The 26059-nt window shown below is 43.3% G+C and overlaps 1 protein-coding gene across 2 annotated transcripts in view; it reads left to right on the top strand.

Annotated features, from left to right (window-relative positions):
- Window positions 1–8605: 8605 nt before the first annotated feature.
- Window positions 8606–26059, top strand: part of TNFRSF11A (TNF receptor superfamily member 11a) — a 153847-nt gene continuing 136393 nt past the window's right edge. For both annotated transcript variants that reach the window (XM_073678658.1, XM_073678659.1), the window contains exon 1: window positions 8606–8892. In XM_073678658.1, the coding sequence (XP_073534759.1) occupies window positions 8818–8892 (75 nt within the window). In that variant the 5' untranslated portion in view covers window positions 8606–8817. The remainder of the gene's footprint in view (window positions 8893–26059) is intronic.

The raw sequence follows: 26059 nt of genomic DNA on the forward strand, positions 1-26059 counted from the left end.
CTGCTGTCTGCTGGTTCTTCATAAAGTATGTCAGTCTGTGGCTTACCACTACTGTCCTCTCCACTTCCTGAAAATGCTTTGTCATATATTACGTGCCAAGTAGGAATGCCCACACACATGAAGCGATTGTGGCATTGTTTTGATCTTTACGATTTATGAGCATTTGTTACAGCAATTGTGTTGATAGAACTGCGAGAATAAAAACATAGATAATTCAAACACAAAAAAATGGCTTATGGTTCTTCCATACATGGCAATTAATCAATCTGCATGCTGGGTGTAAACAAATGAGTTTTATATGTTGTACAACAGCTGTAAAAACACACTATAGGGTTCGCTGAAGGCAAAAAAAGAAATGAACGGTCTCTCATCATTCTGTAAGAGCAAGTGACTCAACAGTCCGAAATAACATTATTTTTTCCAAGATTCTAGTACTTCTTATCTTGGTCTGGAACTGTTGTAACCCTGTCAGTGTGCAAGAAAAGTAGAACAGCTATGAGCAAGTGTTTTTTAAAGGAGTTGTCCACTACTTTTTAATTGATGTATGATTGGCCGGGGTCCCGCACCCGACACCACCGCCAATCAGCTGTTATCAGTGGCGGCGGCTGCTGGCCGGATGTGCTTACCTGTGTGGCTTGGCTGTCCATCTGCAGTGGCCGACTTGTGGTACTGCACATCCGCCTCCTATTCAATTCAATGGGAGGTGGATGTGCAGTACCCTGCGGTGGCCACTACAGATGGACGGCCAAGCCCTGCAGGTAAGCACTTCCAGCCGATGACCGCCGCCTTCACCGATAACAGCTGATCGGTGGGGGTGCTGGGTGCGGGACCCCGGCCAATTATACATTGATGCCCTATCCTATAGATAGGGCATCAGTCAAAAAGTAGTGGACAACTCCTTTAATGTGTCTCTAGATGCTTATATAGAATCAACATATTCTGCATACAGAAATCCCTTGCAATATCTATATAGAGGGTCTCTATTAGAGAGAATCTTGCATGAGATTTTCCCTCATTAATATTCATGGCATGTTAGTATGATGTGCTTATAGTACCTATGTATGTAATCTTTGGCAATATGAATACCACCTAGAACCAAAACTGGCTACACAAGGCTGTGCAGTAACAAATAAGGTATAAAAATAATCACAAAGCCAAAGTTTTTCTTATTGTTTCATAGCACCATTTTCTTAGTATAAATGATGATATACATAGTTTACTATGTACACCTATCATTTGATGATGTGCGTGTTTTCCATTCCTGGGAATTTTTAGAATAGTATCCACTTTCATATCAATATATAAGTATGTTTGTCTAATGTTATATGTTATTTTCTCCAGATTAAGGGAAGATAAGCCCCCAGAAACATGATGAGACTGTTCTTCTGTCAATTGATTTTATTTATGATGTATCAGATATTGTACATTGAAACTAGATTAAACAATTGCATTATGCCTGTCGATGTTGTGACTAACTCCTGTGCATCTATTTGTGTCACACTATTTTGAATTTAGGGTCTAAGTTTTATCTGATGTTTGGCCTCTTCATGCCCTTAAAATGGTGTGATGACACTTGTGTTTTAATAACTGACCTCCACTTAAATGAACATATTCTAAAGTTCTACGTACTATGAGTTCCACTGTTTTTTTTCTACTCATCATTTTTTATGTTTTCACAATAACTGAGCTGAGTTCTTTATTCTTGGGTGCAGCCCATCTAGTCCAAAGCCTTTTTTACATTGCCTATTGAACTTAGTCACATCTACCTTCAAGCAATTAAACATACAGTGCCTTGAAAAATTATTCATACCCTGTGAACTTTTGCACATTTTTTCACATTACTCCCACAAACTTAACTGTATTTATAGGTGATATACCCATACTATGTAGCAAGTATTTGTGAAGTGTAAAGGAAATGATACTTGGTTTTAGAAATATTTAAAAAATATAAATCTGAAAATTGTGGAATGCACTTGTATTCAGCCCCCTGTAGTCAGATTAGACCAAAGTAGAACTTTTTTGGCTATTTTGCAAAACACAATGTGTGGGGAAAACTAACACTGCATCCTAAAAACATCATCCCCACCATTAAACATGTTGGTGGCAACATCATGCTGTGGTGATGCCTTTTTTTCAGCACGAATAGGAAAGCTGGTGAGAGTTGATGGGGAGATGGATGGAGCTAAATACAGGGCAATCCAGGAGGAAAACCTGTTAGAGGCTGCAAAAGACTTGAAGCTTGGAAAACGACCCTAAACATACTGCCAGAGCTATAATGCAATTGGAATGGTTTAGATCAAAGTATATTCATGTGTGTGAACGGCCCAGTCACAGTCCAGACCTAAACGCCATTGAAAATCTGTGGCAAGACTTTGCTGTTCACAGTTGCTCTCCATCCAATCTCACTGAGCTATGGCTATTTTGTAAAGAAGAATGATTAAAAATTTCAATGGATATATTATTAGTAGGCAAAATTGCATGAGTGACTCACATAGACATACAGTACAGACCAAAAGTTTGAACACACCTTCTCATTTAAAGATTTTTCTGTATTTTCATGACTATGAAAATTGTACATTCACACTGAAGGCATTAAAACTATGAATTAACAAATGTGGAATTATATACTTAACAAAAAAGTGTGAAACAACTGAAAATATGTCTTATATTCTAGGTTATTCAAAGTAGCCACCTTTTGCTTTGATGACTGCTTTGCACACTCTTGGCATTCTCACGGGTCCCATAGCGCGTCCGGGTGCCCGACGGTGAGTGGGCCCCCCACCTGCTCAGGGCCCCGGCACTTGCCTGGGTGCTGATGCCGGCCCTGATACAGACTCATACCGTACATACACAGACACACACACACATATGCATACACATATACTGTACATATGTAAGAGGGAAGAGCGGGGTGTAAGTACTTTCAGAACAAGGGATCCGGAAATGCCGGGGCCGTACCTCTGGTTGCAGGGGGAAGACAGACTTCCAGCACAGGAGTCAGGTGACTGGGAAGCTGGGGGCATGTCCAGAGTGAGAGCTGGGAGGTCAGGTGACTGGAAAACTGGTGGCGTGGCTAGAGAGAGGGAGAGACGAGGACTTTTGCGTGGGAAAGAGAGAGCAGAGTCCTGCTCAGGAGAGCAGTGTGAGAGGGTCCGGGCTCCTGGCTCCAATACTGGGAGCAAGAGCCGAGTGCAGTGGACCGGAGGAGTCAAGCCAACTAGAGGGAGAAGAGGCACAGGGTCTGTGGAGCCGAACACGTGAGGTGCCGTGTTATGGACTAGGGGCTCAGCGGGTAAAACTGGAGACCGCCCGCTGCCACCAGAAGACGGAGCATTGTTTGGGCGGGGAAGCCTGAAAAAATCAACACCGGCATCAGCTGGCAGTTGTCTTGTGGAGGAAGAAAGTCAGCTAAGTGTAAAAACTGTCGTTTACAACCGGTTCGACTCTGCTATATCTAGTTAAACTGTGAACTGTCAGTTAAAGACTTGTACTTGCTCCTTCCCTTGTTTTCCCCCATCTTTCCCCTGTTACTCCCTGCGTGGAGACTGACCCTGTTATCATAAACTTCCCCTGTTTATTAATCCTGCATTGGCTGCTCTGTGTTTCTGTGTCGCTGCATCTAAAGTACCCTTGTTACACATACACACATGTATACACAGATAAACACTGTACATATGTAGCGCCCCGAGGGTTCGGCCGCTACAGGGGTATTGCACCTCAGACCAGAGGTGTGATATTCCACTCCCAGGTAAGGATGGAGTATGGACCAGGGCTCAGTTAGCTGCATACAGCACACACACCCCATTTCCGAGGGACAGCTCAACGGTGCTCCCACTAGACCGACTATGTCCCTGCCTGGAGTGGGGAGGGGGGTGGAACACCCAGTGCTGTAGGGGCAGATAGGGGTTGGTTCCTGAGCATAGGAAGGAGCCCATTGGTTGCTGGTCACCTGGGCTCATGGCCAGAGGGAGGTATAAAAGGTGGGCACCATCTTAGATCTAGGTTCGCTCAGTCAGAGGAGAAGACCGGGAGTGGAGGCTCTGTAGGAGCTCCACTCAGGAGCAGGCCTAGAGAGAGGCCGGAGAAGAGAGAGAGAGGAGGTGAAAGGGAGCTGTGATTAAGTCTCATCCCAGCTCCACGAGAAAGGAACAGAAAGGAACAGAGAAAGAGAAGGAGAGACAGAGAAACAGAAGGGCTCAGGAACAAGAAGGTGGAAGGGACCCTAAGAACCCACGGGAATCCAGGGTGAAGGGTCAGGCAGATTAAGGGTACCGGATCCCAAGTTGGTGGAGGAGAAACTACCCTCAGCCAAAGACCGGTCATCGTGATCATCTATTGGTGCGACACCTCATCAAACCTGCTAGGAAGGCGCCATATAGGACAGCGGAGGACGGGGCCCACGTTTAACCGCACAAGTCCGCGGCAGCTGGACAAAAGTGGGTCACTGGTGAGGCAGGCCAGAGAAAGGATTAAAGGGGGTCCTGTGCCATGCTCCTGAACTGCCTGGGAGTTGACCGAGCTCCACACATGGTGGACGCAGCACGGCTCGGGCGGTCACTGCTGACAGAAGTGACCCGGAACAAATGAACTGTGAGTAAAGACCCTGGACTGTAACTTGTTGTCTGTGTGCTCCTTCGCGCCTCCAGCACTACCGGTACTGGGACTCTCACCACCATCACTCCCAACATCCACTACACTGCCCTGGGGCCGCACTCTTCCCGTGGGGAGTCACACCATTCCAGCTGCATTCATCATCAGCCCCAGCGGTCTGCCTTGCAGCGGCGGTTCCTAATAACCGCAATCCACGGGTGGCGTAGTCGGACATAATCAATAGCACATAACGGACTACCACTGGCCTGACCACCCTGAGCCACGGAACCGGGTTGCCACTACTACTCCCATCGTTCTCCCTATTGCCCGGATCCGAGTGCCTCACGGCCCAGGGGGCGAGTCACATATACTGTATATACATGCACAAAGATACACATAGTTAGACACACATATATACATACACAAATACTACTCTTCTATATCAGGTGTTCAGATGAGCTGTGTAGGTCAGAGATCAGAAGGAGAGGGCTGCAGAAACTACTGTGGGGGATGGAGACACAGCAGACAGGACTGATAGGCCCCTGCTGCTGCCGCCATACTGTCCCGTGCCGTGAGCCCTCTTCCCCGACCTCTTCTCTGTATGAGATGCTGCTGCAAGGAACAGTGGAGGGAGCAGAATACACAGTCACTCCTGCTCTTCCTCCACTGTTGTCCCCTGCGTGCTGTGCGGCCCAGACCCCCTGACTATAGGTGAGTACTCACCATTGGGACGCGCCGTGGAAGAGCCAGAGGCTGCTGCCAGTGAGCGCTCATCAGTCTGATGAGGAAAGCGTTCATTGACCAGCTCTCTCTCCTTGCATGACACGCCCGCTTTTTGAAGTCCTGCACTCTGCCTGCCACTCTCTCCCTGGCTCTGAGTAATCAGAATGATTACAGGCGGGAGTGAGAGGGGCCCCGTGCTGCTTGATACCGGGCCCGTTTCACTCCCGACTGTAATGTTTGCAAAGTGTCTCCATAGCAGCTGTGTGGGCTGCAGCTATGGCCAGTATGCACCTGCCTGCAAGGGCCCCCCTTAAACTCTGGGCCCTGGTGCAGCTGCACCGGCGGTATGTCCGCCCCTAGAATCATAGAATGGTAGAGTTGGAAGGGACCTCCTGGGTCATCTGGTCCAACCCCCTGCTCAAAGCAGGATTCACTAGATCATCTCAGACAGATGTCTGTCCAGCCTCTGTTTGAAGACGTCCATTGAAGGGGAACTCACCACCTCTCGTGGCAGCCTGTTCCACTCATTAATCACCCTAACTGTCAAAAAGTTTTTTCTAATATCTAATCTGTGCCTCCTCCCATTTAATTTCATCCCATTGCTTCTAGTCTTTCCTTGTGCAAATGAGAATAAAGATGATCCTTCTACAATGTGACAGCCCTTGACATATTTGTAGACAGCTATTAAGTCTCCTCTCAGTCTTCTTTTTTGCAAGCTAAACATTCCCAAATCCTGCAACCGTTCCTCATAGGACATGGTTTGCAGACCAGTCACCATTCTGGTCGCTCTTCTCTGAACTTGCTCCAGTTTGTCTATGTCTTTTTTAAAATGTGGTGCCCAAAACTGTACACAGTATTCCAGATGAGGTCTGACCAAAGAGGAGTAAAGACCGATAATGACTTCACGTGATCTAGACTGTATGCTTCTGTTAATACATCCCAGAATTGTATTTGCCTTTTTTGCTGCTGCATCACACTGTTGACTCATGTTCAGTCTATGATCTATTAGTATACCTAAGTCTTTTTCACATGTACTGTTGCTTAGCTCTATTCCTCCCATTCTGTATATGCTTTTTTCATTTTTATTGCCCAGATGTAGCACTTTGCATTTTTCCCTGTTAAAAACCATTCTGTTGGTTGCTGCCCACTGCTCCAGTTTATTTAGGTCTTTTTGAATCCTCTCTCTCTCTTCTCTAGCACAACACCCTGACCCTAACCCTAGCACAACCCTAACTCTAGCATAACCCTATAACCCTAGCACAACCCTAAACCTAACCCCAGCACAAGTTTAGCACAACCCTAACCCTAGAGTTTATTTTTTACGCCTTTCTTCGTGCGGTATAAGTGATTAGACGACTTTATTCTTCGGGTCAGTGCGATTACAGCGATGCCAGATTCATATCGGGTTTTTATGACTGGCAGCTGTCACACACTAAAAAAACTTTTTTTTTTGCAAAGACTAGCTTTTGCATCACCATATTTTGAGAGCTATAATTTTTTCAGATTTCGACCGACAGAGTCATATGACAGCTTTTTTTTTTTTGCGGGATGAGTTGATGTTTTTATTGGTACCCTTTTCGGGCGCGGGACATTTTTTGATCGCTTTCTATTCCGATTTGTGGGAGGCAGAATAAACAAAAAACAATAATTCAGGATTTTTTTTTATGCCGTTCCGTGTGTGGTAAAATTGATAAGGTAGCTTTATTCTTCGGGTCAGTACGTATACAGCGGTACAACATTTATATAGTTTTTTTATGTTTTGGCGCTTTTACACAATAAAAACTATTTTATAGAAAAAAAAATTTGCATCCCTTTATTCTGAGAGCTATAACTTTTTTATTTTTCGGCTGATGGAGCTGTATGGCGTCTTGCTTTTTGTGAGACAAGATGATGTTTTTAGCGGTACTATTGTTATTTGCATTAGTCTTTTTGATCACGTTTTATTCCATTTTTTGTTTGGCGGTATGATGATAAAGCATCTTTTTTTACTTCATTTTTTATTTTTTACTGTGTTCACTAAAGGGGTTAACCAGTGGGACAGTTTTATAGGTCAGGTCGTTCCGGATGCGGCGATTAGAAAATATGTGTACTTTTATTGTTTTTTTTTTCATAATAATATTTATGGGTGCAGTATATTTTTATGTTTTTTGGATTATTTTTTAAATTATTTTTTGATATTTTTACAATTTTTTTTTTTTTCACTTTGATACTTTTTTTTACTTTTATACTTTTTTTTACTTTTATACTTTGTCCCACTATGGAACTTTCATTTTTTGCAGGCTGATCATTTGCATAGCATAGAGATGCTCTATGCTATGCTGCGTGCCAGATGTCGTTATGACGAGATCGGGTCACCATGACAACTACCGGGACCCAGCACAGACAGTGCGGGACCCTGAAGAGGAGCTAAGTAAGAGGTGCTTACCTCCTCTTGCTCCCGGAATGCTGCTGTCGTCCTCGATCACATCATTTCTGGGGTTAATGTGTCGGGAGCGGTGCCGCACCGCTCCTTGCACATCAGCTGACACCCGGCGGTGATCGCACCAGCACAACCTGTGTGCAGGCCCGATCGCCAAGGCGTAATAATACGTATCTGGTCCAATAGCCACAGGGCGCAGATAAGTATTATTACACCTGACGTCAGAAAGGGGTTAATGAAGCAAGATTTGTCAAGGTTTGGTGAATTTTTCGGAAAAGTTACATTAGTGTGGTCAGAGATTGTGTCTAGGATAAATTGGCGGGGGGTGGGGTGGGTGGACGATAAGTCTTCAAGGTGTTGAAAGATCGAGAAGATTACTGAATGTCAGGGTATCCAAACCTGTGCAAGCAATTGGAGGGTGTAGTAGTGAGACACAAGGAGCTGGAAGGAGATAACGCCAATTTATTGCGGACAGATGGAGTGCATCTAAATGACATTGGAATCGATATTTTTGTCAGGACTGCAGGACGGTTTAGAGAAGGCGTTAATTCTTGCTGGTGGGGTTAGTCGGGTGACAATATAGGAGTACATTGTCCGCCTCCATGGCGGTGTCTTTTCCATGCTCAATTAAGCTTTAATTGCAAGGCCCGCTGTACAACAGATTTAAAGGGTTTAAAAGGAAAGCACAGTGATATAAAAACGAAATGGGCATGGAATGAGTTTCAGATTTTTGAACTGTTTTGGTTCATAATAAAGCTGTGCACAACCCCCACAAACGTGTTTGATAGTTTTTTCTTCTTTACATGTTAAGAGAAAGCAGCCCCGTTTTTTTTTATTTCAGGAGGCTGAGAGGGTTAACACTCCTTTCAGTCTGAGGGGGAGTCTGACAAGGAAGTGTCAGGAGGCAGGGCGCTCTCCATGCTGCTGCACAGTCAAAACGAAAGGATTCAGCAGGCAGCCGGTCCGGGGAGACGAACACTGAGAGGACTTGTGGGGATTAATGTGGTGCGGGGCAGCTGAGGTGCCAGGCATGTAATGGCGGAGCAGTAAGTGTCACTGGAGACCACCACTGCAGGAGGACAACCATGAAGAGCTGCGCTCTCCTCACCGCTGCACTGGGGACTATGGCGGTGCTGTGCGCGGCGCTGCCGGGGATGCAGGTAAGACTGCTGAGGAGAGGCTGTACCCCCTCACCTGTGCCCCAGGTGCACAACCTCTAGCAAAAGGTGGGAAATTCACCCAGAAAAACCTGTCACAGGCTGTTACCTGAGAGCCCACAGGTGCCCCCATAGAGACTGCTGGAAGCAGACACCTGGCACATGGCTGCATTCCTCACAGCCCTCGGGTTCTTGCCCAGCCATATCTCAGACTAGATTATCCAGTATTAGGTGAGGGGCATTTCCAGGTGGGGTGTTGTAGAAGCAGCAGGCACATGCTTTACAAGAAAAGCCAGGCTGCGGAAACTCCCCACATCCTCCCATTGTGGGAGCAGCAGGATCTGGCTGTATCCTCACCAGTCCATAGTATCTGAGGTGTCCCAGAGGTGGCACTCCGCTTCTCATGGTCCCTCTCAGCTACAATGAATTCTCACATCAAAAGTACCGGAGAATAGTAAAAGCTGTGAGGACATAAAAAGTACCCAAATTCTAGTCAAGCGGGCTTCTATTTAGGGAATTAGTCACTGCCGTTGATCGTGGTGTATCTGCATATATGTAGGCAGTATTTATGCTGATCTGTATGTACATCTGAATAATATGTATACTATATATATCATACATGGATGTGCTGCTGGTATATGTGGTTACATTTGGATATGACACAGATTTTCAGCTTTCCCCTCCCCCAAATTGCTAAATATTATGCCCTGTAGAATCAATGACTGATTTTTGTCCGGCGTGTGCTAATATATAGTGGCAGCAGCAAATGCACTTATATCCTTGCATTGGGGGGCGGACATAGACAGGCGAGGTCCCCTGTGCAAGAACAGTATATGGGCCCTTTGCTGTCCAGTAGCTCGTCATAATGTACAAGTCCACCTCTTGGGCCCCTGTGCAGCTGCACAGCTTGCACCAATAGTATGTCCGCCCTGCCTTGCATCACATCTGTAAATGTTATTCACCTCCAATATAATGAAAATCCTTCAATATGACTTGACTTGCAGATGCAGTTATGCTATAGAGCCCCATGTTGTTGTGGCCCTCTGCTTGTCTACCAAGGGGCTCCTGATCAATTAACCTCAACCTATAAACTTGTACCCTAAGGAATTTTTCCACCACCACCTCAAATAAGTGACATGCAACTTTTTTTTAAATACTTGAAGTGTTCAAATTTTATTTGGATTATGGAGCGGATCTGTTATAAAATCCTTCTCGAAATCCATGTGAACATTCCCTAATAAGGTGTATAGATCTATCCAGAAGACAACAGTATTTATAAGAAAAAGCTGGCGTAATGATTTCACCACAGGTCTGGCTGCTGAACCCTGATGGCTTGTGAAGTGTTACATGGGTCTCACTCAGATGATCTTCATTATTGCCTGAGTCTGCTACTCCAGGATCTAGTCATTACTACGCTCACTCTCATCTCTGGATGATAGAGGGGTCCTGAGCAATGTGCCAGCTATATGTGTCCAACATAATCATTTAAAGGGTTTGTACCAAGTTATCACTGATCACCATCCAAAATCACCTTTCCTTTATTTCCCTGTGGAAAATAAGGTGCCTGTACATCGCTTACCTCGGGAATATGCAGTATGTGTTCACAATGGCAGTCTGTTACACTGGGTAACGTTCTCCTGGGAATCCATGTGTCCTTGTATACATGTGAATCTTACCGGCACAGTCCGTCTGCCTAAACATTAACAGACTAAAAATACTCCTTCATGGCAACAGCATGCACTATTGGAAATGGCCTCTTTCAGCAGGATAATGCCCCCCCCCCCCGCCACACTGCAAAGTGTATCTGAACAGCTTGTCAGGACAGTTCACTATGATCTATGGCCTAGATCAGGGGTCTCAAAAATGCGGCCCTTAGACCCCTGAGACAATTGCATCCAGCGTGCCAGGCCATTTTGAGAATTTTTTTGTGTATGTAAAGAGCAGCAGAATGGGGGACATTGTTACAAGAAGGGGACCATGGGACGAGGGACATTATTATAGGACAGTGGACATTACAGGTCGGGGACCATTGCAGGACTGGAGACATTATTACAAACTGAGGGACATTATTACAGGACGAGGGACCATTATTACAGGACGGGATATTAGTACAAGCTTGGGGTTATTACTACAAGATTAGGGGACACTATTACACAACAGAGACACTATTACAGACTTGGGAATATTATTACTGGACAGGGGACGATGTTATAATACATGGGGCAGTATTACAGGATTGGGGACATTGTAGTACAGGGGACATTATTATTATTGGATTGGATATATTATTACAGGAAGGGGGTTAGAATTACTATATGGGGCTAATTGAAAAACTATATTATTGTATGGGGCCAATTGGGCATAAAAAAAAAAGGAAAACATTTAAAAGAAAATGTAAAATAAAGAATGGAAAAATAATGGAATAATATTTTGCCATAAAAAATGCTGTTATATGTAAAAAATGAAGTAAAAAGAGAAGACCAGTACCATAACCCATATGATAAACACTATTAAAAAGAATAAAAAACACACAAAAAAAAATGATCAAATAGTCATATAGAAAAATGGTATCACTGAAAACGTAATCTTCTCCTGCAAAGAACGTGGCCCTTCATATGCAAATTTTTTTCTATGTGCGGCCCCTTTACCTGTCTGAGTTTGAGACCCCTGGCCTAGATCTAATCTTTTTATGAACAGCAGCCAACAATGTCTGAAAAACTCTGACAAGGTAGATCATCTTTTCAACAGATATTTTCCATCGGTTGGCATCTGTTACACTCATTAATGTTATGAAAAGCCATGCAGACGATAATAGTCAAAATCACCTATCCAAATCATGTATGGCCAGTTAGAGCTTCTCTATTGAATGGTGACTTTCCAAGCCTTCTGTTGATTTCGGATCGCATGATAGTAGTGATGGATTAACTTTAGCTGTAGCAATGCCTGACCTTTTTTTTTTTTTTTTTTTTTTTTTTTTTTTATAGTTTTTGAGTTGTGTTCAGCATAGCTTTTTCTTTGCAGTTCATGAACTGAATTTATGGGGCGGCGTGCCAGCTAATCAGTTAGTTTCCATTGTTTGTGAAAGAAGGGAAATCACACTTGGGTAAATCCGGAAGGCTGAGATTTTGGGATTATATGATTTAGTCAATTGAGAAGTATAATTCTTATTTCCTACATAAATATTAACTATAAGCTTAAGTAAGTATTTGGAAGAGAGCCTTTTCTTTTCATATCCCATTGAAGTTTATATACATGCACTGTATATAAATATTTATATATAATTAAAAAAAATCAACACAAAGCTATAATGAATGAAGGTTAGATATTTAAGGCAGAACTTGTTTAGAATGTAACCATTCTCTTTCTTGTTATTTGCTAGACACATAACTTCTTTAATTTGGAAAAGCAGATAAAGTGTAATAGTTATCTAAATGATGTAGTATGTCACATGCACTTTTCATGATTTACTGCTGTTAGTTTTGCAGTTGGCACCACTGTAGTTTTGTTTTTGTGAATTTTTTTGCACTAAAGCAATAAGTGGATTCAGAGGAAATAGAAATTATAAAGGAAGGATTTATAATTCACCTGGCAAATCTAATTCTGGATTTGATTTAAACAAATGCTGTTTCACACTCTAAATTCGTGATATTCCATGGTCCTCTTTTAGGGAAATTGTCATCTGATTCATGCCGCCTGAATTGTGGGCAGCATGAATCAGATGCGGTCTGCATTATTGTAACTGTATTAGGCTGAGTTCACACGATGCGGTTTTTAGGAGTTTCTGCTGCGCTTTTTCCGCCACGGAAACGCATTAAATCAGCATGGTAATAGGTCTGCCATGTATAGCAATGATAATCCGCAGGTGCTGAGCACATGAAGCGGAAATTTACGCTGCGGATTATCATTGCGGCACAACCAATTCAGGCGGCAAAATCGCGCCCATTGACTTGCATTGAATCGCAGCAAGCCCGCATGTATAATATCTATACATGCATATTTTCTGCGTTTCAATGTAACTCTATAGGCGCAAAATCGTGCCGGAAACGCGTCGCGGCTGTTACCCTGGTCGAGAGAAGAGGCTGCTACTCCTCTCATCCGACTGCTGCTCTGGCTGATAACAGTGAGAGCAGCGTGGATGGGAGAAGCAGCAGCCTGCTCTTCCCAGCCCGTGTGCCAGCGCCAGAAGAAGAGAGAAAAAAAAAGTAAAAATTAAAAAAAAAAAATTCATACTCGCTTGTCTGGCGGCCCCTGGTATCCTCCTCAGCGATGCTTCCTCTTCGGCGGCTCGCTGTACACTGCAGTGCGAATGTTCCCCCGGCTCTAGCTCACCGGGGCCCATCAGCTGATCTAAAGCTGATGAACCCCAGTGACCACCTGCAGCACTGTATACTGACAGGGGGTGATTTTACTCCCCTGTCAGTATACAGTGCTATATTCTACAGCTGTGACATCAGTGATTGCTGATGTCACCGCTGTAGAAATGATCTGGGACGTCGTGATCGTGGACTACGTCGTTGACGGCGGACAGGTGAGAAATATTGTTGCTTGTTTTTTTTACGTTTTTTCAGAAGATCGAGGGCTTCGCGGAGGCGTGTAATAAAAAAAAAAATTGTAGAACGGTTTGTGTTTTATTTCATTAAAATAATTTATTCTGGCCGTGTCTTTGAAAAAGCACTGACCACTTTACTACACGCTTAGTAATGGGGGCGTCTTATAGACGCCCTGCATTACTAACCTTGGCTTCACGTCAGCCACCAATACAAGGCTGATGTGCACCCCAACCCCATCGCCCCCTGCCACCTGCTGCAGGGCAGTGTGGAAGAGCGAGGCTAAGCGCCAGATTTGGCGCCTGTCATGGATGCGCCATTTCTGGGACTGCTGAGGGGTGATATTAATAGCCGCGGAGGGGGCTAGTTTTCATGGCCCCTTCCATGGCTATTAATATCAGCCCGCAGCTGTCTAGTTTAGCCTTTGCTGACTAGATTTTATAGGGGGACCCTTTGTCAATTTTTTTTCCCGGGGTCCTTCTGTAATCTAGCCAGTAAAGGCTAAACAAACAGCTGTGGGCTGCTATTAATAGCCATGGAACATTTTTGGCTAATGGCTCCTTTCGCGGCTACTTATATCAGCCCCCAGCGGTCGTCTTTCCCTATGCTGGTTATAAAAATGACGTGGGAGCCCATGCCATTTTTTTTTTTTTTTTTTAATTTTTAGGCTTTGTGCCCATAATTCAGACGTAGCAACGCTTTGGACGCAAATTTTTGCTGCGTTTAAACGTTGCATTCTATTGAAATCAGGTAAACCCCCTTGTGTTCACAGAACCATGTGGACTTACCGCATTCTATACTTTCTAGTGGTCAAATTTCTGTTGCGGAGACTAGCGACGCCACAAGACAATTTGACATGCTGCAGTCCTGAAAGACGCACCGCGTGTCCGTGGGTGATTCTCAGCCTCTGATGCACGCATAGTGGACATGAGATTTCTAGAGATCCCATCCACTATAGCGTAACATATGAACGCTGTGGGTTTGACGCTGTATAAACATGCAGCGGCTTCTGACCATGGCCACGTACCCAAACTCACTCGCAGCTTGTCAATTTCTGTAGCGGACACGCTAGTCTCCGCTGCAGATTTTGACCGATTTAAGTGTCATATGCGGTGGATTCACATGTACTGACAACAAAAGTGCGGCATTAGAACACAGTGTTTTGGACGCAACATAATACGTTGTGTCCAAAGCGCTGTTGAGTGCTGATCGGGGGACGTAGCGGCTAACAAACCAGCTATGTGATGTTAATTATGGATAGGGAAATGTTTGCTTAGTGGCACCTTCCCAGGCTAAAAAAAACAGCTCCCAGCAGTTGCATAGATTACTTGAATAGAAATGCTAATAAAGACTGGGTGAATGGGACTAGATGACACCCAGCTCTTTTGTTTATGGTGTCAATCTGACCTTTTCATGACCAAACAAAGTAAAGAAACACACACACAGTGTAAACAATTTATTTGAAATACAACAGACCCATTCTTTAATCATTTAAATGAACCAATATACTCACCCCAGTTCTTATGCTGTAGCACTGCTACGTATAGCAGAGGCGATCGGACGATCGCAGCTTCATGTGTCCTAAGGCCCCTTTCACACGTGTTTCTGGTACGTGTGGTTAACGAACAAATTAAAGGTGCACTCTGAAACATTATTGTAAGTAAATATTGAATATATGAAGTTGTAATTACATTACTGCTCGAGAAAATAAGTTAAAAATTGAAGGTACTTGACGCATAAATTTGCCATTTCGTGTGAGCCCAAAAGTCAGCGACAAGGCATACTTCTTTGTTGGGACCCTGACCTAACACGATACCTCTCTCGGACTGAAAGCCTACAATTATATGGGCAGGTAGGATTAAGCTCTATTTAAAACCTCCATAGGCTGATGGGAGGAGTGCTCAGTCAGAAGGTGTGTATTACAAATATCAAAAGACTGTCGTCACTTCCAAACAGAAAAACAAACGTGAACAGACGCAAGCAAAGGGAGCCACACTATATGTACAATTTGGTGTACAAATGACGTCACGCTTTCCCCTGTACTGGAAGTCCGCTGCCTTGGAGTAACCCTTGACTCTGCCCTGTCCTTCAAACCCCACATCTAAACTCTTGCCACCTCCTTTCGACTCCAGCTCAAAAATATCTCCAGAATCTGTCCCTTCCTCAACCCTCAATTTACTAAACTGCTTGTGCATGCCCTCATCATCTCCCGCCTCGACTACTGCAACATCCTTCTCTGTGGCCTACCTGCTAACGCTCTTGCACCTTTCCAGTCCATCCTTAACTCTGCTGCCCGACTAATTTATCTCTCTCCTCGCTACTCCTCTGCTACCCCCCTTTGCAAACCCTTTCACTTGCTCCCAATTCCCCAACGTATCCAGTTCAAACGTCTAACACTGACCTACAAAGCCATCCATAACCTGTCTCCTCCGTAAATCTCCGAACTAATCTCCCGATATATTCCCTCACTTAATCTCCCGGTCTTCCCAAGACGTTCTCTCCTCCACACTTATTCGTTCCTCACCCAATCGCCTCCAAGACTTCTCCCGAATATCCCCCATCCTCTGGAATTCTGTGCCCCAACACATCCGATTATCTGCCACATTTGGATTCTTCAGACGGAACCTGAAAACCCGTCTCTTCAAGAAAGGTTACAGCCTGCAATGACCATGCTGCCACCTCACCACCACCAGAGCTGCTGCAACCCCCCAACCTACTGTCTCCTTCCTCTTCCCTCTGTACCAGTCTATCATTGTTAGTTCGCTTACAGTAAGTGATATCTGTGCTTTGTATGAAACCCTTTTCTCATGTACAGCACCATGGAATCAATAGTGCTATATAAATAAATAATATTGATAGTAATAATTTGGAATAACCCAACAAGAACCCTCACTAACAAGTCATAAAACTTAACTTTTATTATGAATTAAAATAGTGGGGTAAAACTAAATATGATACACTTTGTCCCTTTATTACCTAAACGATTCTAATATAGTGCGATTGCCAAAATATCACTTAGTGACACCCCATAGTGTCAACACTATAAGGCAGATAGGACAGTTTTTACTGGATCACATGTCCCCCCAACATGTTTCACCGGAGATGCGGCGTCATTACTAACCCAGTAATACAAAAAAAACCACACAAATACTTTATTTCAATAACACTTTCCCTGGTTCACCAATTTATTTAAAAAAAAACAAAAACATGCAAGTCTGACGTAGTCCAGTGAATGGATACCTGAAAAACATATAAAAAGAGAGAGATAAAAAAAAGACACTGTCCCTCGTTCACAAATTTATTAGAAAAAATGTTCCCACGCAGGTCCGACGTGTCTATCTTATCTATATCTTTGCACATCTTTAACACCTAAATGTCTGTAATTTCTGTTGTGCATTCTATTCCGGTATGGCACACGGATGCCGCACACGTACAGCAAGTATTTCACACGGACATGCAATCCTGATAACATCGGTACTGGTTTTCCCAGTACCGGAAATATCAGAAAGTGTGAAGGAAGCATGGAGTGACTATTAAATTCAGTAAAAAGTGGGGAAAAAGTTTTTAAAAACATGAAAAAAAACACACAAGTTCAAATCACCCCCCCCCCCCTTTGCCCCTTTGAAAATAAAACCATTAAAAAAAATACACATTTGGTATCGCTGCTTTTAGAAATGTCTAATCCATTATCAAAATATAAAATAAATTAATCAGATCAGTAGACAGTGTAACGGGAAAAAAAAATGAAACACCAGAATTACGTTTTTTTTGGGCCGCTGTTACATTGCAATAAGAATCAATCAAAACAGTATCTACTCCAAAATGGTTTCAATAAAATCAGCTCAGGGTACAAAAATAAGCCATCACCCAGCCCCAGATCCCAAAAAATGTAAACGCTACGGGTCTTGGAGAACGGTCGACAAACGCAAAAACTTTTTTTTCATACAAACGTCTGAATTTTTTTTTCACCACTTAAATAAAAAAATAACCTATACATGCTTGGTATCTGCGTACTCGTACTGACCTGGAGCATCAGATTACCAGGTCAGTTTTACCATATAGTGAATATGGTAAATAAAAAATAAAATAAAAAAAAATAAAAAAACAGTTGTGAAATTGCTCCTTTTTCTGCAATTTCATTGCACTTGGAATCGTTTTCCAGTACGCTGTATGGTAAAATCAATGATGTCGTTCAAAAGTACAACTTGTCCTGCAAAAAACAAGCCTCATACGGCTATATTGACAGAAAAATTCTTGGATGAAGGGGAGGAAAAAATAAAAATGGAAAATTGCCAAGGCGTGAAGGGGTTAAACAAAAATGGCAGCACATACTGGTGATAGGTATTTTTAGGTGAACCAATAGAAAAAAAAAAACACCCTCAAGCAAGGTATATAATAAGCATTGAAAAATGTTATTAGACAGCATAATACAAGATAAAAATGAATTATTCATGATATAAGGAAAACAAGATAGTCTGAACATATGTGATTTTTGGTAGAAAATGTAACCAGACCTTATGAATAAAATATGAGCTGATGAAGGCTTGACGAAATGCACGTTAAGGGGTCTTCTGACGCAGTCTGTGCACGTGGTAATATATACTCCTCTATGCATGTGTGATCCAGGATTGTATACTTTGATGTGCTGGGGTAAGTGTTCACTGGATACATATTCTGGATACAGCACTTAGCATTTATACTTTTTGAACTCTGTTTACACTCACCTCTGCAACCTCAGGCTATATTTTGAGCCCTATTTGCTCCCTGAATATATCTCTGCATGTGGTTGCCTCGTACACTGGGATTGTTGTTCTTTGCTTTCTAGGTCAATAAGGACCTTTTTACTGCACATGGCACTTTATGTATTTACCAGTAGGGATAACTCGCATATAGTAATGTCATGACATAGGTGTTACTAAACCCCTGAATCTCTTATTAACCAGGTTATTTAATACCTGTATGTGACTTTTTCAAACCATGTGACAGAAAGACTAGAGGTTTTTAGTTAAAATTAAGGTACAGTTAGGTCCATATATATTTGAACAGAGACAACATTTTTCTAATTTTGGTTCTAGACATTACCACAATGAATTTTAAACAAAACAGTTCAGATGCAGTTGAAATTCAAACTTTCAGCTTTCATTTGAGGGTATCCACATTAAAATTGGATGAAGGGTTTAGGAGTTTCAGCTCCTTAACATGTACCACCCTGTTTTTAAAAGGACCAAAAGTAATTGGACAGATTAAATAATTGTAAATAAAATGTTCATTTCTAGTACTTGGTTGAAAACCCTTTGTTGGCAATGACTACCTGAAGTCTTGAACTCATGGACATCACCAGACGCTGTGTTTCCTCCTTTTTGATGCTCTGCCAGGCCTTCACTGCTGTGGTTTTCAGTTGCTGTTTGTTTGTGGGCCTTTCTGTCTGAAGGTTAGTCTTTAACAAGTGAAATGCATGCTCAATTGGGTTGAGATCAGGTGGCTGACTTGGCCATTCAAGAATATTCCACTTCTTTGCTTTAATAAACTCCTGGGTTGCTTTGGCTTTATGTTTTGGGTCATTGTCCATCTGTAGTATGAAATGACGACCAATCAGTTTGGCTGCATTTGGCTGGATCTGAGCACACAGTATGGCTCTGAATACATCAGAATTCATTCGGCTGCTTCTGTCCTGTGTCACATCATCAATAAACACTAGTGACCCAGTGCCACTGGCAGCCATGCATGCCCAAGCCATCACACTGCCTCCTCCGTGTTTTACAGATGATGTGGTATGCTTTGGATCATGAGCTGTACCACTCCTTCGCCATACTTTTCTCTTTCCATCATTCTGGTAGAGGTTGATTTTGGTTTCATCTGTCCAAAGAATGTTCTTCCAGAACTGTGCTGGCTTTTTTAGATGTTTTTTTTAGCAAAGTCCAGTCTAGCCTTTTTATTCTTGATGCTTATGAGTGACTTGCACCGTGCAGTGAACCCTCTGTATTTACTTTCATGCAGTCTTCTCTTTATGGTAGATTTGTATATTGATACGCCTACCTCCTGGAGAGTGTTATTCACTTGGTTGGCTGTTGTGAAGGGGTTTCTCTTCACCATGGAGATTATTCTGCGATCATCCACCACTGTTGTCTTCCGTGGGTGCCCAGGTCTTTTTGCATTGATGAGTTCACCAGTGCTTTCTTTCTTTCTCAGGATGTACCAAACTGTAGATTTTGCCACTCCTAATATTGTAGCAATTTCTCGGATGGGTTTTTTCTGTTTTTGCAGCTTAAGGATGGCTTGTTTCACCTGCATGGAGAGCTCCTTTGACCGCATGTTTACTTCACAGTAAAACCTTCCAAATGCAAGCACCACACCTCAAATCAACTCCTGGCCTTTTATCTGCTTAATTGAGAATGACATAACGAAGGGATTGCCCACACCTGTCCATGAAATAGCCTTGGAGTCAATTGTCCAATTACTTTTGGTCCCTTTAAAAACAGGGTGGCACATGTTAAGGAGCTGAAACTCCTAAACCCTTCATCCAATTTTAATGTGGATACCCTCAAATGAAAGCTGAAAGTCTGAACTTCAACCGCATCTGAATTGTTTTGTTTAAAATTCATTGTGGTAATGTCTAGAACCAAAATTAGGAAAATGTTGTCTCTGTCCAAATATATATGGACCTAACTGTATATACGCAACCTGCATGGGACGTGCCCATAACCATATTGCAGATCAGCTGGAGGTTTATTGGTCAGATATAAGGTGTACACATACGGTAACTTGCATAGAACTTTTAATTAGTCTGTCACAACGTGATCAAAGAAAAGTCTGCGTTTATATTTAAGGTGCTAGTTAAATGTATGGTGCGCTTCATATTACATTTTCAAACATGTATTGTATACCTTGGAACACCTTGCCACTCTCTGGGCTAGTTATCACACGAAATACCCAGTTCATTGTTTGCTCCATCTAATGCAACCTGCTACAGGAAAGGGACCTTTTTGCTTTACATTGTTGTGCTCATATTTTATTTATAAGGTCTGGTTACATTTTCTACCAAGAATCACATAATATGCTCACACCACTCGTCAGACTATCTTGTTTTCCTTTTACACTGTGTGCAGAATTATTAGGCAAGTTGTATTTTAGAGGATTATTTTTATTATTGATCAACAACTATGTTCTCAATCAACCCAAAAGACTCATAAATATCCAAGCTTAATATTTTTGGAAGTTGGAGTGGTTTTTTTTTAGATTTGGCTATCTTAGGAGGATATCTGTTTGTGCAGGTAACTATTACTGTGCAGAATTATTAGGCAACTTAATAAAAACCAAATATAATCCCATCTCACTTGTTTATTTTCACCAGGTAAACCAATATCGGTGCACAAAATTAAGAAATAAACATTTCTGACATGCAAAAACGAAAACCAAAAAAATTAGTGCTCAATATAGCCACCTTTCTTTATGATGACACTCAGCAGCCTTCCATCCATAGATTCTGTCAGTTGCTTGATCTGTTTTCAATCAACATTGCGTGCAGCAGCCACCACAGCCTCCCAGACACTGTTCCGAGAGGTGTACTGTTTTCCCTCCCTGTAGAGCTCACATTTTATGATGGACTACAGGTTCTTTATGGGGTTCAGATCAGGTGAACAAGGGGGCCATGTCATTTTTTTTTCTTCTTTTAGACCTTTACTGGCCAGCCACACTGTGGAGTAGTTGGATGCATGTGATGGAGCATTGTCCTGCATGAAAATCATGTTTTTCTTGAATGATACTGACTTCTTCCTGTACCACTGCTTGAAGAAGTTGTCTTCCAGAGACTGGCAGTAGGTCTAGGAGTTGAGCTTCACTCCATCCTCAACCCGAAAAGGTCCCACAAGTTCATCTTTGATGATACCAGCCCATACCAGTACCCCACTTCCACCTTGCTGGCGTCTGAGTCGGAGTGGAGCTCTCTGCCCTTTACTGATCCAGCCTCTAGCCCATCCATCTGGCCCAGAGAGAGTCACTCTCATTTAATCAGTCCATAAAACCTTTGAAAAATCAGTCTTAAGATATTTCTTGGCCCATTCTTGACGTTTTATCTTATGTTTCTTGTTCAAAGGTGGTCGTTTTTCAGCCTTCCTTACCCTGGCCATGTCCCTGAGTATCGCACACCTTGTGCTTTTTGATACTCCAGTAACGTTGCAGCTCTGAAATATGGCAAAACTGGTGGCAAATGGCATCTTGGCAGCTTCACGCTTGATTTTCCTCAATTCATGGGCAGTTATTTTGCGCCTTTTTTGGCCAACACGCTTCTTGCGACCCTGTTGGCTATTTGCCATGAAACGCTTGATTGTTCGGTGATCACGCTTCAAAAGTTTGGAAATTTCAAGGCTGCTGCATCCCTCTGCAAGACATCTCACAATTTTGAACTTTTCAGAGCCCGTCAAATCTCTCTTCTGACCCATTTTGCCAAAGGAAAGGAAGTTGCCTAATAATTAAGCACACCTTATATAGGGTGTTGATGTCATTAGTCAACACCCCTCCTCATTACTGAGATGCACATCACTAGAGATGAGCGTTGTTCTACTCGAACTGTTCGCCAATCTCAAATTCGAGCTGTTTTGGGCGGTGTTCGAGCCGATCGGCGAACACGAACAATTTGAGAAAAATTCGGCTGTTCGAGGTTATGTTCGATAACTGTTCGTGCACCAAAATCATAACTGGATTTTTTCTCAGTAATGATGAAAATTAATGTTAATACGCAGTTTGAGTGTACAGCGGGGCGGGGGGAGGGGCAGGGGATGGATCTCTGCAGGAACAATGAAGATCTCCATTTTTTTTTCTCTTTCCCGCATTTGCAGTGTGGAGGTGCAATCTGTCAGCCTATCAGCAGCGCACACACGGAGCGAAGTGCTTTTTTTCACACAAGCAAGGGCATGTGTCATTGGCAGTGTATGTCACATGTCCTTGCCCTATAAGACCAAGCCATTTTCCCCGTCGCCACCATTTTCTCACTGCTGCAGCTGCGTGTTAGACGGCACCGCTGTTGCTGTGTGCGCTATACCTTGTTAATTTCAAGCCAATTTTCGCACAAATATACAGATAGCTTGGGAGTAGGGAATAGTTGTGATTGCAGTCCTTTTAAGGACTAGGTTACAGCATTTCCTACGACTTTTATCAGGCAGGTCTGTGCTCTTAAATAGATAGATTGTGGGAGTAAAGACTAATTGTAATTGGAGTCCTTTTCAGGACTAGGTTACATCAGTTCCTATCAGTTTTTGCCAGGCAGGTCTGTGCCAGTGCTGTGCAAGTTTTTTTCACAGCATTTGGCTGAATCTAGCAAAGCTAATCCTTTTTGGCCTATTGCAGAGTGTGTTAGTCAGTGGAGTAGCCTATCTGTGTTGCAAGATATACCACCTGTGTATAGAATACCAATTTTTTTACTGCACCTAGTGAAGTAAAATCTTTTGGGCATAGCATCATTCTATTAGTCCATCTATACGGACCTCCATCAGGTTGCAAACTGAATATAATTTTTTTCTGCATCTAGCTCTGAAAAAATATTTGGGCTTCTAGCAGTGTGTGGGACTTGGTCTATTAGTCCATCTATACTGACCTCCATCAGGTTGCAAATTTAAAAATAATTTTTTTCTTCATTTAGCTCTGAAAAAATATTTGGGCTTCTAGCAGTGTGTGGGACTTGTTCTATTAGTCCTTCTATACTGACCTCCAGCAGGTTGCAAATTGAATATAATTTTTTTCTGCATCTAGCTCTGAAAAAATATTTGGGCTTCTAGCAGCGTGTGGGACTTGTTCTATTAGTCCATCTATACTGACCTCCATCAGGTTGCAAATTAAAAATAATTTTTTTCTTCATTTATCTCTGAAAAAATATTTGGGCTTCTAGCAGCGTGTGGGACTTGTTCTATTAGTCCATCTATACTGACCTCCATCAGGTTGCAAATTAAAAATAATTTTTTTCTGCATCTAGCTCTGAAAAAATATTTGGGCTTCTAGCAGTGTGTGGGACTTGTTCTATTAGTCCATCTATACTGACCTCCATCAGGTTGCAAATTAAAAATAATTTTTTTCTTCATTTATCTCTGAAAAAATATTTGGGCTTCTAGCAGCGTGTGGGACTTGTTCTATTAGTCCATCTATACTGACCTCCATCAGGTTGCAAATTAAAAATAATTTTTTTCTGCATCTAGCTCTGAAAAAATATTTGGGCTTCTAGCAGTGTGTGGGACTTGGTCTATTAGTCCATCTATACTGACCTCCATCAGGTTGCAAATTAAAAATAATTTTTTTCTGCATCTAGCTCTGAAAAAATATTTGGGCTTCTAGCAGTGTGTGGGACTTGGTCTATTAATCCATCTATACTGACCTCCATCAGGTTGCAAATTGAATAAAAAAATTTTCTGCATCTAGCTCTGAAAAAATATTTGGGCTTCTAGCGGTGTGTGGGACTTGGTCTATTAGTCCATCTATACTGACCTCCATCAGGTTGCAAATTTAAAAATAATTTTTTTCTGCATCTAACCCAGCCAATAGTTTTGGCCTAATACCACAGTTTGGCCACTCAGCTCTGCTCGGTTACCATCCATTGTTTTTTTGTGCAAACAACTCCAGAGTTGTGAATTAGTTAACCACCAAAATGAGTGGAAAAAGGCCTGCTGCTGGTGGAAAGGGGAATAGGCGTGTTGGGAAGGGGAAAAAAGGTTGTGTCCGTGGGGTAGGTGCAGAAGAAAGACCATCTTCCAGCCAAACTAAAATGTCTACTTCTTTTAGCGGACAATGTGATAAGATCCCTTTCTTACGGCCACGCCAATCGCTACAAATTCCAGATGAGGCACAAAAACAGCAGGTGCTTCAACGGATATCAAGTGCTCCTTTAAGTGGGCTCTCCTCCACATCAACTTCAACATCACAAATACTCCAGTCCTCAAAGGTGTCACCCAAATCGCACTTGCTTCCTCACAGCTCCCAAATCTCCAGCTGCCCGTCTGAGTATGAGGTAGAACAGATGGTTGAGTCTGCAGAGCTGTTTACTCATACTATAGCCTGGGAATCAGAGGTCGACTCCAGCGCTTCTGTGAATCCAGACGAGGAAATGATCTGCACTGATGCCCAGAATCTTTATGAGTCGGATCCAGGACCAGACGCAGAAGGTTCTGACCATAATGTAGACCCTCATTCCCAAACTGTAACTCCTGTTGGTGGAGACAATGAGGAAGACGATGATAAGACTCAAATACCTGATTGGAGCGACAACTTTAGTTTTTTGTCAGGGCAGGAACAGGTTGGCTCTGAGGACGACGGGTGTGATAACGCACAGGGTGATGATGATGAGGTCGGAGATCCCACTTACTGTCAACCCACAGTCAGCCAAGAGATGAGGTCAGCAGAGGAGGTGGAGGAAGATGCTAGTGACGACGAGGTCAGGTTGCGCCTTCCTGGACAGAGACGTAGTACTGGAAGCACGTCAACAACTGCATCCTCAAACACAACTCTGCCTCTCACCACAAGTCGTGGTGGCTCTTCAGGTCGCATGGGTGCTAAGCCTTGCATAGCCTGGGCATTTTTTCAGATCGATAAAGATGACCCAACTCGTGTTATCTGTAACATTTGTCAGCAAAAGCTAAGTAGAGGCCAAAAAATACATAGTTTGAGTACTTCATGCATGAACCGGCACATGGACATGAAGCATAAGTTGCAGTGGGAAGCTCAGTGTGCTACAATGCGGTCTAGCCGGCCGGGCCAACCACCGTCTGCCATATCTTGTGCATCCGCGGCCTCTTCATCCTCTGTGACTGGGGGGACAGCAGTCACACCTGTTTTGGGGCGCAGACCTGCCACCTCTTTACCCGCAACAGCCAGCGTGATTGGCAGGTCATCATTTTCTTTGGAGGTGGTAACACCAGCTGGTCTTGAGCGCAGTCCGACATCGATAGCACCACCTTTGGATCAAGGCAACCTAACATGTCCGCCTGCATCTTCCTCACAGACCGGCAGTTTGCCGGGGACACCCTTATCAACCCCGTCTAAGCACAATAGCCAGCCCTCGGTCCCTCAGATGTGGACAAGTAAAAGACCATTTCCTCCTAGCCATGAGAAAGCTAAGAGGTTGAATTTCACCATCTGCAAGCTCTTGGCTACAGAAATGCTGCCTTTCCGCCTGGTGGACACAGAGGATTTTCGAGACCTTATGTCCGTCGCAGTGCCCCAGTACCAGATGCCCAGTCGGCACTACTTCTCAAAGAAAGGTGTGCCTGCGCTCCACCAGCATGTCGCACACAACATCACCGCTTCTTTGAGAAACTCTGTGTGTGACAGGGTGCATTTCACCACAGACACTTGGATGAGTAGGCATGGACAGGGGCGTTACATGTCGCTGACTGGGCACTGGGTAACTATGGTGACAGCAGGACAAGGGGCTGCTGTCCAAGTCTTGCCGTCCCCACGAGTTGTGCGTCAATCCTCTTTATGTCATTTTTCCTCCACTGCTTCTGCCTCCTCAACCTCCTCTCGGTCTTCCACCTGCACCCAAAGCCTGTCTGGTCATGCCACAAGCTTTCTAACTGCGCAGAAGGGATCCTGCACACCTCCTTACTATGCTGGCAGTAGGGCTCAACGTCATCAGGCGGTTT

This window comes from Phyllobates terribilis, unplaced genomic scaffold (genome assembly GCF_046119375.1).
Source record: "Phyllobates terribilis strain yellow unplaced genomic scaffold, ASM4611937v1 Scaffold_4__5_contigs__length_816908805, whole genome shotgun sequence".
Taxonomy (NCBI): Eukaryota; Metazoa; Chordata; class Amphibia; order Anura; family Dendrobatidae; genus Phyllobates; species Phyllobates terribilis.